Source organism: Schistocerca americana, chromosome 4 (genome assembly GCF_021461395.2).
Source record: "Schistocerca americana isolate TAMUIC-IGC-003095 chromosome 4, iqSchAmer2.1, whole genome shotgun sequence".
Classification (NCBI taxonomy): domain Eukaryota; kingdom Metazoa; phylum Arthropoda; class Insecta; order Orthoptera; family Acrididae; genus Schistocerca; species Schistocerca americana.
Genome location: NC_060122.1, coordinates 553,410,213 through 553,424,001, shown reverse-complemented (window position 1 = coordinate 553,424,001; position 13,789 = coordinate 553,410,213). Strand labels below are relative to the sequence as shown.

Genomic DNA, 13,789 nt, shown 5'->3' with positions numbered 1-13,789 from the left:
ATAATCTCTGTAATGTTCATATTGGATTCTCTTTTGTTTCATACTTCAAGGAGTTAAGAGACACTTTCGATTGTTACCTTGTAGGGGATGGACGTAATTTTTGGTGTGTGAGGAAAGGCAGCCATCTTGTTAGTATTTATGGTTTGTGCGACGAGCAGAGCAAGTCTTATTGTGTTGTGAATAAAAAATAGTGAGAAGTATCTAAGTTTTATGAGAGTTATTTAAAGCGACGTAGCATTGTATTCCTTGGTTTCCACCGTCTTCGTGAAGTGAACCTATGCCGACTCAGGAAGACACACACGGTCGACAAAGAGAAGAACATCGATGGCGACCAATGAATTAATATTGTGGCAGAAGGACGAATTATGCGTCTAAGGTGAGAACTCTGAGTAAATCAACAACGACGTAGAATTCAAAAATGCAATTAATCGGAATTGTAAATTATATTACAAGCAAATTTCACGCAGCACTTAATTTGTCCGTGTTCAAGCCGGTCAATACAGTCCGTAAAAAAGCCTTTCAAAAACTCTAAGGTTTCAGTTCCATATCCATAATTTTTTCTCTTTTCAAAAAATCTATAATTTTTTTTATTTATTTCGCCAGAAAGTCTCGTTTTTATTTGGCTGCAGCCGGCCGGAGTGGCCGTGCGGTTCTAGGCGCTATAGTCTGGAGCCGAGCGTCCGCTACGGTCGCAGGTTCGAATCCTGCCTCGGGCATGGATATGTGTGATGTCCTTAGGTTAGTTAGGTTTAATACGTTCTAAGTTCTAGGCGACTGATGACCTCAGAAGTTAAGTCGCATAGTGCTCAGAGGCATTTGACATTTGACATATTTGGTTGCCCCTTATACTGCAAATTTCTGTTCTCTCCGTTTTTGTTTAGCACCTCCTCATTAGTTCAAATGGCTCTGAGCACTATGGGACTTAACTACTGTGGTCATCAGTCCCCTAGAACTTAGAACTAATTAAACCTAACCAACCTAAGGACATCACACACATCCATGCCCGAGGCAGGATTCGAACCTGCGACCGAAGCAGTCGCGCGGTTCCGGACTGCGCGCCTAGAACCGCTAGACCACCGCGGCCGCTCGTCATTAGTTACTCGATCTACAGAACTAATATTAAACATTATACTCTAGCACCACGTTTCAAGGGCTGTTATTCTCTTCTTGTCTGAATTTTTGTCGTCTACGTTTCACTTCTCTATAAAGTTACACTCCAGACAAATACCTTCAGAATAGACTTTTAAGTATTTTTTCGATGTTAGCAAATTTCTCTTCTTCAGAAACACTTTTCATGAAGTAGACAAAACGTGTTTTATAGCCTCTCTACATCGGCCATCGTTACTTATTTTACTGTCCAAACACCAAAACACAGCGATCAGTTTCTAATATCTCATTTCCTAATCTATTGGGTTGCTTCGTAGTGCTCTTCCATAAGTTTAATAAACACAACAGAAAGACGTAACATGGACTTTTGTCATCAGTAATATATTCTTCACGATTTAGAACAGTTTGCAACGGTGGGACAACATTCAGATTCCGCGACTGTAGAAATCACGTGGTTTTGAAGCGAAGAAGTCGTCGAGTGCATTTTCATCCGGAAAGGAAGTTCCTTGAAGGAGAGCAGAAGTGGTAAAACTATGAGATCGTAAGGTCAGGCAAATAAGGTGGGTGCGAATGACTTTCCAATCCAACTGTTGTGAAGTGGCCGGCCGCGGTGGCCGTGCGGTTCTAGGCGCTCCAGTCCGGAGCCGCGCTGCTGCTACGGTCGCAGGTTCGAATCCTGCCTCGGGCATGGGTGTGTGTGATGTCCTTAGGTTAGTTAGGTTTAAGTAGTTCTAAGTTCTAGGGGACTAATGACCACAGCAGTTGAGTCCCATAGTGCTCAGAGCCATTTGAACCATTTTGTTGTGAAGTGTTTTTTTGTCAGCGGGCGAGTGTTCTCGTGGAATAGCTTCACTTCACACAGTCCCCCTGGTCGTTCTTGCATTGATTCTGAAAGACCTCTCAGTTGTTGGCAATGAATGTCAGCAGTGATACGATATTGCAGTCTCTGTGTTATTCTGATTACGATGCAAAATTCCTTTGGACATGTGTGCATCCCTAAAGGAACAGGCACTGCGGCGACTACAGCCGTTACGAAATATATTAAATGAATTCCCAATTGCGAATAAGGACAAACCATCAGCATGTGGTACCCCTACACTCAATTTCTGAATCTTTCCCATTGCATGCAAATGTCGCATGATTCTCGAATGACCACAGTTCATCACATTTGCCAGTTCTCTGCTAACCTGCCGCGGGTCATTGTGGATTATTGCATTTAAATGATCTTCATCAAACCCCGTAGGTCTTCCTGAATATGAAGAGTCACTAATGGCGAAACGATCCTCCTTAAAACAATAAAACTATGTTCTTTCCGTGCTCTATCCAATTACATTATCCTAATAATCGGCGCAAATGTTTCTGCTTGCCTGGATTGCTTTCACCCCTCTATTGAACTCAAAAAGAAGAATATGTTGGAAATGTTCCCATTTCTTCACTTAGCACTCCGTTTTGTAGCGTCCACAGCTCCACTCATATCACTAAATGACTAAAGGAAATTGTGTAAACGGAAATAGCAACAGTGAACTTCAAACAAAAAATGATAATCGATAACATACTAACAGCAAATCAAAAATGCTACGAACTTATACATCAATGTACTAATTCTGTCGGCATCCCCTTATTTAATTGTATTACATTCCATTGCCTTTTTTACTTTCGTTGGTTTCCATTTTATAACATCTTTTCAATAAGCGATCGATTCAGTTAAACTATTCTTCGAAGCTCTTTGACGTCTCTGACAGAATTACTAAGCCACCGGAAAACCTCTAGGCTTTTATTACTTCTCCTTGTACCTAGATTCCCTTTCCGAATTTCTCTATGTTACCTTTACCGTTTGCTAAAGGTACAGACTGAATAACACTGGGGACAGTCCCTTGTGCTTTATCCCTGTTACTTTCAGAGTATGTCAGACAACATTATCATATGCTTCCTCTAAATCTAGAAATGTGACAAACGTAGGTTCGCCCTTCTTGGGCCTATCTTCTGACATAAATTGTAGAGTCTGTATTAGCTCTCGTATTCTTACATTTCTTTAGAACCCAAACCCGTTTCAGTACTTTACAATATTCACATTTGTCCGCAGAGGAGAGTGTGGCACCTTGGAACACTTTTTCGTCTATAGGCCACTCAAAAATACAAGTTTAACGTATTTTCTTTTTCCATTTTTCAGTGGTAGCATTCACTTTTTGAGAGCTGCAGTCCTCTTCCTAAATTGCAAAAATTACTTTGAAAAAGTACGGTTTCTCCAAATCTGGAAAACTGTTCCAAGGTACAACATGGTCACGTGCCTAGGGACAAATATTCTATTGAAATTTAAAAGTGCTGCAACAAAGGAAATCTTGACAATACTGTATTAAATTATGTTTGTTACATTTCTGCTCCACTGCTTAGTAATGATCAGTAAATGAAGTTAAATTTAGCTGAATTATTACCAAAGCCAGTTACAAGTTAAATATATTTAGAAATACAGGCTGTTGCAAACCAACGTAAATTTCCACTTTCAACACTGGTAGGATTGCTTACATACTAAAGAGGTTCAGTTTATTTGGAAATACCGCATTTTGGAGCACGGCTTAACCGTTGACACGTTATGTAACGAGTTTTAAAAATTTATAGAATTTTACTCGTCATAAAACTCTGCAGTCGAAGAATTAACAATAACATTCAAGTAGCTTCAATATATTAAAAGACACTTAAATGTGGAGAACAAATATTTTCGAACGCCACTCGAAAACCAACCTCATATCTCACAACAACACAAACAATAGACTGGCAGCTGTTTAAGGTGGTCTTTAGTGCATATTCTTTCATGTGATTCTAAAAACAGTCACTAGATGTAAACACCGATCAGTAAGGATCATGTACACTATCAGCATAGGGTACACTATATTCAAAGTACAACAGTCTCCCTATCTACTGTGAAGACATTTGCTGATTGTGAGTGGTATATTTTTCTTTGGTTTATTATCTTTGCTGATTCAGATGTCTTGTTTTGTAAAGAGTAACTATGCATTACTTTTATCGTGTTATGATTCATTAACTATTAAAATGATTTTGTTAATTCTTTTGGATACACAACTGCTCGACTAAATTGTTTGCTGTGACATGTGCGGATTAAAACACTAGCAGCCGCTATAAAAGTAATAAAGCAGTTCCCTACGTTTGAAAGTCATTCGCCAGGCTGAATTCGCGAATGTGATACGTGCGGCAAAACTGATGAACTGCAGCTTCGCGACCTGGCAGTTGTAGTGGATACCGTACGCTTTCAAACACTGTGCACTTGGCGTTATTAACTGCATCATGTGTTCAAAATGTTATCGTCGTACGCATATGAACTATACAGTACCAGCTGTTTCCGACCAGCCTATACCAGAAGGAAGACGACTGAACAATAGTATTACCGTCTAGTGGATCATGCTCTAGGTAACAGTATGAAACAGCTGCAGACTGCCACTGACGGACCTGTTATGATTACGTTACAGCCAACGCACAGCTGCTGACGTCATTAAACGTCACCCGCAAAGCACAGATAAGCTCTCTCTCTCTCTCTCTCTGTCTCTCTCTCTCTCTCTCTCTCCCTCCCTCTCTGTCTCTCACTCTCTATATCAGTTTGCGAATACGTATTGACGTCAGATGTCTGTGATATACTGAAATTTGTGTCATACCAGGACTCGAACCCGGATTACCCACCTAACGCGAGCAGTCACCTTAACGACTTGGGCTATCTGTATACGCCTCGAGGACCGACCCAGACCTCTATACGGCACGTTGTCCACAGCTCTTATGCTCACACAATTCGTAATGCATACATGTCTGAAGGACATTGTAGTGTAATGATACGGACACTACATGAACACAGACGTTGTTATTATCAGATCACTGACGGGCTACAACGACGAAAATAAAATATTTGTCTCTACCTCTGTGGGAATCACGAAATGTGCCAACATAAGAGTCGTGGACAACGTGGCACATGAAGGTTCGCGTCAGTGCTAGGGGCGAGCGCAGATAGCCGAAGTCGTTAAGGTGGCAGCTCGCATTCAGCGGGAAATCCGGGTTCGAGTCGGCACAGAGTTTCATGTGTCACAGGCAGGTGACGTCAAAACGTATCCGCAAACTGCGAATCCACTTCGTAATATTTACAACAGCTGCAATCGTCAGAACGGTGTTTGTTCCTTGAGAAACGCATGCAATGTAGAGATAAAAATGGTTCAAATGGCTCTAGCACTATGGGACTTAACATCTGAGGTCATCAGTCCCCTAGACTTAGAACTACTTAAGCCTGACTAACCTAAGGACATCACTCACATCCATGCCCGAGGCACGATTCGAACCTGCGACCGTAGCAGCAGCACGGTTCCGGACTGAAGCGCCTAGAACCACTCGGTCACAGCGGCCGGCCAGTGTAGAGATACAGATAGTATATAAACATATATGTTGTAATCATAAATGCTGTATTTATGGTGACTGGAATAAAAATTTCTTTTTGTCATTGTTTGTCATAGTATTATTTTTCAACCATTACTGTTCGCTAACTCCAGCTCTTTTTTTTTTTTTTAATTTTTGTTAGCCACTGCTTATATATTGCGTATCTTTTGGGGGATGTGCTTTGATATGTCTGTGGGCAGTGATTATGTTAGGTACTTTTACGTATTTAAATGTTGTATTTGTTGAAATGGATTTTCTGCGGCGTCCATCGTTTAGTTTCCGGACTGCAACCCATCATAACAACGCAGGTCATTGCTCATTGGTGCAAGAATAAAACTCAGTGGGAATTTTAAATTTGACAGCTTTTCGATTACAGGAAATTATGTGTACATTCCGGAACCTGTCATGTCGTAGCATTCTCAAAACCATGACTGAGTTAATTTGCTTCTGTAGATATTAATGAGTGAACTTTCAGCATTGCAGCGTGTCAGCAATCTTAAGTATCAAAATAATTATGAAAAATCCGCCTCGATTGCACAAACTACCTGGTGTTTACCTAGGTTTCAGTGTGGGTAACCACGCCTTCTTCAGAACAAATATAAAACAGCTTGCCTAAATAGGCATAGTCAAAAGCTAAAATCAACACCTACAATACATGGTACATATGCACCAAGTCAATAATAGTACTTATCTTAACCCTGTGTGTGCTGCCTCGCCCTAGCCAACGTACGATGGTCACGGGCTCTCCACCGAACTAAGGCACCGCAGGCTGCTCACATGCGCGGCTATCGAAATCACTGCGCATGCGCGCGGACAGGAAACGCTCTTCTTATGCATGGGAGCGGGATTACAAAGTTAACACGGATCGGGACCTAACAGATTGCCAAACGTTGTCACACAAATAGCAAATTGAGCAAATGATAAAAGCGATGATGCGGGAATTAAGACATATTTAATAGCAACGCACGACAAACTTTGTGCATGCATTTTAAATCAGCCACAAGCTAATAATGGAGGCCCTAGAATTAGGCAGAAATTACAACTAAACTAAATAGATAGCTATGCTAAGGACGTTACAGTTAACGGATAAAACTGCACTAATAATATCTGCAGCAGAAACAACCATAGTCGCTACATCGCCATAATACTAAGCAGCCGACCAGGCAGTAATCAGAAGTTAAAAGATTTATAACATACCTTGACTCCATGAACTTATAATTACATAGAAGCCAACGAAGATATATAAAATACCTCCTAAAAGCGCGCAGCAATAAGAAAATACAAATGGTGTTCTTCTTGGCTAACCAAACCCTCAACACGGTAGGAGGGAAAACGTACCAAAATGGGGGGGGGGGGGGGGGAGGGGGGCTCGTGTTACCATCCGTGAACAATCAACATCGTGCGCGTGTGTCAACCAACTTCCACGTCATGTAACTTAATGTGAAGAATTAAGTAAGGGAACCAAACCTTCAAAGAAATTTCTGTTTTCTTATTGGAGCTGATCGTTAAGGACATCGTCTTTGGCATACTGCAGGTGTTTAAAAATCTGCATTTGCTCTAAGATGTCCAATTTTAAACCCTTAACTTCAGCATGAAGCAACTCGGCCGCTTAGTATTATGGCGATGTAGCGACTATGGTTGTTCTGCTGCAGATATCATTAGTGCGGTTTTATCCGTTAACAATAACGTCTTTAGCATAGCTATCTGTTTAGTTTAGTTGTAATTTCTACCTAATTCTAGGGCCTCCATATTAACTTGTGGCTGATTTAACTTCCGCTACACGAGAGGGCCCCCATGAAAAACGAGTGATCTCAGGACAATGTAACTTCGTCGAAACATTTGTTAAGGACATTCAGAAGAGAAATAACAAATAAATAATTTAAAGAAACACCTTCTAGTTTGCACGCGACAGAGTAATATCTGTTAATTGCGTAGCATTTTTAAATTCCGGGTTACAGACGTTGCGCAATGTGACGGTCATCTGCATTCACGACACCTTGGAACTGCACTAGAGTTAACATTTCACAATTTTTATAGCACTTTTTGAATGGTATACCGTGGAATTTTCAGCTGTGGTGACACAGTAAGTGCACTGACTGAAGACCACACATTACGTCCAGAATTCTCAGCCATGGCGACAGTTACTTCTTGAGCAATTTGTGGCGCAAATGGCTGTCGTCCTCTCCCAGGAGCAATGCCCAAATCACCAGTTAATTCGAATGTTCGAATCATGTTCTTCAACCTGCCCTGCTCACCTTGCTCAGATCTATGTTGACTGTCAGCAACTGTAATGCACGCGGATGCCCGTGTTTCATCCCTCCGCAGCCGTACCAGCACCGGCACCTAACGGCAATCGTGAAGCTAACACTGCTAACAAAGCAAATCATGCAGCGCAAAGTCCGAACAGCATTCCTGTAAATTTGGGTTCCCACACGGTAAATAGTTTCCCGTCTACAATAGCGCAAGTAGTGAAAGCTTAATTACAGCCGCCCAGCACTAGGCACATTCAACGTCAAAATTCAACATTTAAATCTCTCCACAGCCAGCTTCGTTATGCTGCCTGTTTTGGAACTGGAATAATTACATTCTTCTAGGATAGAGTTACCATTACAGATTATAATTGTAACGAACGGATAAAGGAAATTGAAGAAATTAAATAATTAGAGAAAATACGCAAATTAACGGAAAAATAATGTGGTGTGATGTTCCCCATGCAGTGTACACAAAAATATTCACAAACTGAAAGAACCGGAGGAAGATCTTTAGGACGTCCAAAGAAACGACGGGCAGTTTCACTTTATCATTACATCACGGCAAGAAAAAAGAGCTGTATCATATTGACCATTGTAAGGGGTCCACCATCCCCTGCTCAGAGATAAACACGTTTTGCCTCACACGGGTCGACGGTAGGCAGAATCGATTGCCAAGTGCCACGAGCGCTAAGTGAGTGAGTATAATAATAATCAGGGCGTAGCCTTCGGTCAGTGGGCATATCGTGGTCGGAATGGCGGGAGAAAGTAGCTCGTCCTATCGGCTGAGTGTGTTCTCACCGCTGCTTGTTGACCCCTAGTACAACGCTACAGAAACATTATACAGAATCGCGACAAGTGACATTACCGAAGAGTCTTAAGGACATTTACGGAGTGACGAAAATACGCATTCGCGTCAACCGAACCAGCCGCTCAATAGACTGCAGTGAGGACTGTGTACCCTAACTATGAAAATGGCTCTGAGCACTATGGGACTTAACATCTAAGGTCATCAGTCCCCTTGAACTTAGAACTAATTAAACCTAACTAACTAAGGACATCACACACATCCATGCCCGAGGCAGGATTCGAACCTGCGACCGTAGCAGTGGCGCGGTTCCGGACTGAGCGCCTAGAACCGCGAGACCACCTCGGCCGGCGCTAACTATCGTTACAGCGTGTGACGATATACCAAAGTATATAATCGTGTTGAAATTAACAGTAATTGGAAGTCTAAGACGAAAGTAATGTCTGTCTCACTTGGTGTCTAACTAGAATACATCGCTCAAACAGTGTAAATTATCTTGACAGTGATTATGCAAGAGCCCCTCTACATAGTGTTTGATATTGTTGTGCAGCAGCTTTCTGATTAGATACGACTCCCAATTAGCGCTTATCTATTGAGTCACGCTCACATAAAAATTAGAAAATGGCTCTGAGCACTATGGGACTTACCATCTATGATCATCAGTCCCCTAGAACTTAAAACTACTTAGATCTAACTAACCTAAGGACATCACACAACACCGAGTCATCACGAGGCAGAGAAAATCCCTGACGCCGCCGGGAATCGAACCCGGGAACCCGTACGTGGGAAGCGAGAACGCTATCGCACGACCACGAGCTGCGGCCTAAAAATCAGAACCCAGGCTGCTATTCAATTGCCGGCCGGAGTAGCCGAGCGGTTCTAGGCGCTACAGTCTGGTGCCGCGCGACCGCTACGGTCACAGGTTCGAATCCTGCCTCGGGCATGGATATGTGTGTTGCTCTTAGGTTAGTTAGGTTTAAGTAGTTGTAAGTTCTAGGGGACTGATGACCTCAGCAGTTAAGTCCCATAGTGCTCAGAGCCATTTGCTATTCAATTATTAACAATCGACGGAATTTAATAGGGAGTACATGGGAACGGAGGCTTTCTCGGCGAATCTCGATGAAGAATTTTTCCCGAGTTATTAGTCGAATAAATCCGTCGTTGGCGATAACGTTTTCACAGGTTTGCACTCGTCATCTTCAGGTGAAGTGTCGGGTTCATTTTCATTGTGTGTCTTTATAGCCGCTGGACCACAGACTGCTCTGTCTCGACTGCAGACATGCAATAAACGTGAATCCGACACTTCTCCTGAAGTTGACCAGTAGGAAACTTATGGACACATTGCCGTACAACGCCGCCTTGGCTCGGATGATAGCCCGAGAAAAATTCATCGTCTTTTATCAGGAGTATTGCAACACGAAGCCGGAAGAAGCGCCAGCAGCTATGATACCGACCTGCGGAAGCTTCTTAAGTTGCGGCAAGTGGATTCCAGCCACCTCCACTATCGCGGGCACCATGGCCCGAGGAAGGTTCAGCACGGGACTCGTGTTCAGCAACAAGAGGCTGGTGTTCTTCGCAATCTCGTCCATTGGTGGTAGCGACTCGCCGAAGTATTTCGCTGCCATAGCGTTGATGGCAGGCTCCACATACCAGTCGTAGTACCAGTTTAGGTACACGGAGAAGAACGTGTTCTTCAGGCGCTGGAGGAAGTTCATCCTATAGATTCCTGGAGAGAACTGGGTAGGGATGTAGGAAGGGTTAGTCGGATTGCCGAACCGGTAATCGGTCCACGTCATGTGGACGGACGAGAACATGGCGATGTGGGGTGCCTGGAACTTGTGCACAAAAGGCAGCATACAATCGGAGTGGAACATTTCAGTAAAGACGAGATCGAACGACTCGTTGGATTTCATAAGTTCCTGCATAGCGCGAGACTCAAGTGTAGCCTCGCACGTGTTCAGAGCTGTCGCCTCGATACCGCACACGTCTGTGAAAATGTTGTTGGTTCCGATCCCTGGGAAGAAAGGGACGTTCTCTACCACTAGGGGCATGGAGCCCACCAAGCTGACGTCCGTGTAGTTGGGCGACGGCTGGCGCTGCGGGAAGTGGCTGTAGACGGTCACTCGGTGCCCTCGAGCAGCCAGGGCCTTCATGAGGGGCTCGTACACCACGAAGTGGCTGGCGCCCGGATACGGAAACAGGCCCAGCACGTTTGCCGCACCAGCTGGATCCAGGGGCGCGGCGCAGAGCAGGGCTGCCACCAGCACCCACGTATTCATCTAAACAGAAAGCAAACAACCGAAAATCCAGAATGGAACAACGACTATATTATGAAAAGGACAGATTGGTACTAAACATCTCCTCTGAGGAGACAGAGGAGATAGAGAAGATCCAAAGAAGAGCGGCACGTTTCTTCACAGGGTTATTTGGTAAGCGTGATAGCGTTACGGAGATGTTTAGCAAACTCAAGTGGCAGACTCTGCAAGAGAGGCGCTCTGCATCGCGGTGTAGCTTGCTGTCCAGGGTTCGAGAGGGTGCGTTTCTGGATGAGGTATCGAATACATTGCTTCCCCCTACTTACACCTACCGAGGAGATCACGAATGTAAAATTAGAGAGATTCGAGTGCGCACGGAGGCTTTCCGGCAGTCGTTCTTCCCGCGAACCATACGCGACTGGAACACGAGAGGGAGGTAATGACAGTGGCACGTTAAGTGCCCTCCGCCACACACCATTGGATGGCTTGCGTAGTATAAATGTTGATGTAGATATAGGTGTAGGAGTAGACAGGCACAACAAAAAGACTGCTAAACATGTGAGCTTTCGACCAAAAGGCCTTCTTCTAACGTAGAAAACACACATACACTTCCACGTAAGCACAACTCACACACATGACAACTGATCCAGAATGACATTTTCACTCTGCAGCGGAGTGTGCGCTGATATGAAACTTCCTGGCAGATTGAAACTGTGTGCCGGACCGAGAATCGATCTCGGGACCTTTGCCTTTCGCGGTGAAGTGCTCTACAATCTGAGCTACCCAAGTCCTCACAGCTTACGTCTGCCAGTACCTCGTCTCCTACCTTCCAGAGCACTTGCCCGCGAAAGGCAAAGGTCCCGAGTTCGAATCTCGGTCCACCACACAGTTTTAACTGCCAGGAAGTTTCATGGCAACTGATCCTGGTCACTGAGAACCGGCTTCGGCGACCAGGGACAATTGTGAATGTGTGTGTGTATTCTGCATTTACGTAAAACCATGAGGATTTTCTCACAACTTGGACGTAAATTTCGCTGCTTATTTATCCTAGGAGCTTTTATTTCCTATTAAAGGTGGAGTAGACCCAATTCCTGAGGTTATCATCCCGTAAAAGTCGAAAGGGAAAGGTGGATGTCAGGGAACACATTGTCCTGACATACTATGTGATTTTTCTTTCAGCAGACGCATTGTTAACTTTCGAGTGAAATTAGGGAATAATTTACGAATGTACGTCCTCAAGCATTGTGAATGTAAAACGTAGGATTTCAAAACGAATTTGTACAAAATAACAGGAGAGAGTCGCTGAAACATGCTACTACCGACCGATGAAAGCGCTAACCATTGACATCGTAAATAAACCAGTGAGACAAACGTAATTACTGCTCATTTTTGTCAGCGATTTACTAAAATTCTGAAGCTACATCTCTTTGACAATAAAAATGGGATATTGTACTGACGACTATGTGCGCAGAGAACAGCATTATTGTGTGCTGTGGACGGTTGTTTGCAAGAATTTATCTATTACTGAAATAGCAATTTTATTAAGTTCCGTTTTAAGGTTGGTCTGGGAAGCTGCTGGTGGAGATAGATGTATGAAAATGTGTAAAATATTACTTACATGGACAAAAGGAGGGACACTGCAAAAAGATAACTGACAACAACAAAAATTCTGTAAGTCAAGAGCACTATCTTGTATTTAATAATGTTTTTCTGTATATGCGATTTGTGTGAGCGTGTAGTTTTTATAACGAGATTAAAATAACTGAGTGAGTTTATCTTACGAAATTTTAATAAATACGGAATAATATATACATGTTTCTTTCATAACAGTAAAATAATTGACATTTATTATTTAAGTGAAAAAAAGGAAACAAAGAAACGCATGTTCTCTCTCTCTCTCTCTCTCTCTCTCTCTGTCTCACACACACACACACACACACACACACACACACACACACACACACAGAGGGAGAGAGAGAGAGAGAGAGGGTGAGAGAGAGAGAGAGAGAGAGAGAGAGAGAGAGAGAGAGAGAGAGAAAGTATTTATGCGTTTTCAAATGCATTTACAATTCAAGTCCGATGGTGAAAATAAGTAAGTAGATGTAAAAAAAACAAGACAGAATGTCATCGAAATTCCTTTCTGTGTCGTATGAGTTCGACACAGAGATGTTTGGCTTTGTGGAAGAAGTTACAATACTGTTTTCGTAACATTCCACATTCGTGATCGGACATTCCTTTGACTGGGACACGCGTCCTGCATTCCACTGTAGCACTGTAAGATGACCTTGCTTGAAATCCTTTCTTCACATTCTCTCCAAACAGAAATCTAAATATGGGAAGTTCGATCAAGAACTCATTTGAAACAAATTCGCGTTAACTGGGCTGTATCACGTAGAGGTATCCAAATGCGTAAGTATTCCATTGCGCAGAAGTTGTGCACGGACAAATAGGCTTCTGAAAGCAGTGCAACTGAGTGATTCACTATCGACCCTTCAACGTATGTATTCAATTGGAAGTTCAAAAATGTTAACAATCGCCAGAAGTTTATCTAGTGTAAATTCGTTATTAAAGGAAGAGTAATAAGCAATCTGTCAACGGGTATCATCCCACGTTGGGATTCATGATAATGAAGATTCAGAACAACTAGCCAAGAAAAATACTTCAGTACAACAAACTAATGTTCAAAACGACCAGTCTAACGTATAATAAAAGTCCTGTGTGAAAATGTTCGAGAAGATTGCTTAGGATGTCTTACGGCTCTGAGTGAAAATGAGAAACGTAAAAAACTTTTACGCAATTGAGAAGTTATTCAAAAATGTACACTGAACGAAATAATGGCATCACAACAAATAAATGCAGATTACCTTTCCCTTTGCTAATCATTGCACCGAAATGCTGCGTTTGCGTAGCCTACATGTGTGAAGAAGACACCGTTATGAACT

The 13,789-nt window shown here is 42.9% G+C and overlaps 1 protein-coding gene across 1 annotated transcript in view; it reads right to left on the bottom strand.

Moving 5' to 3' along the window:
• LOC124612927 (UDP-glucosyltransferase 2-like) overlaps positions 1-13,789 on the bottom strand; it is a 692,550-nt gene that overhangs the window by 59,846 nt on the left and 618,915 nt on the right. Inside the window, exon 4 of the mRNA XM_047141425.1 lies at positions 10,047-10,871. Within this exon, the coding sequence (XP_046997381.1) occupies positions 10,047-10,871 (825 nt within the window). The remainder of the gene's footprint in view (positions 1-10,046; positions 10,872-13,789) is intronic.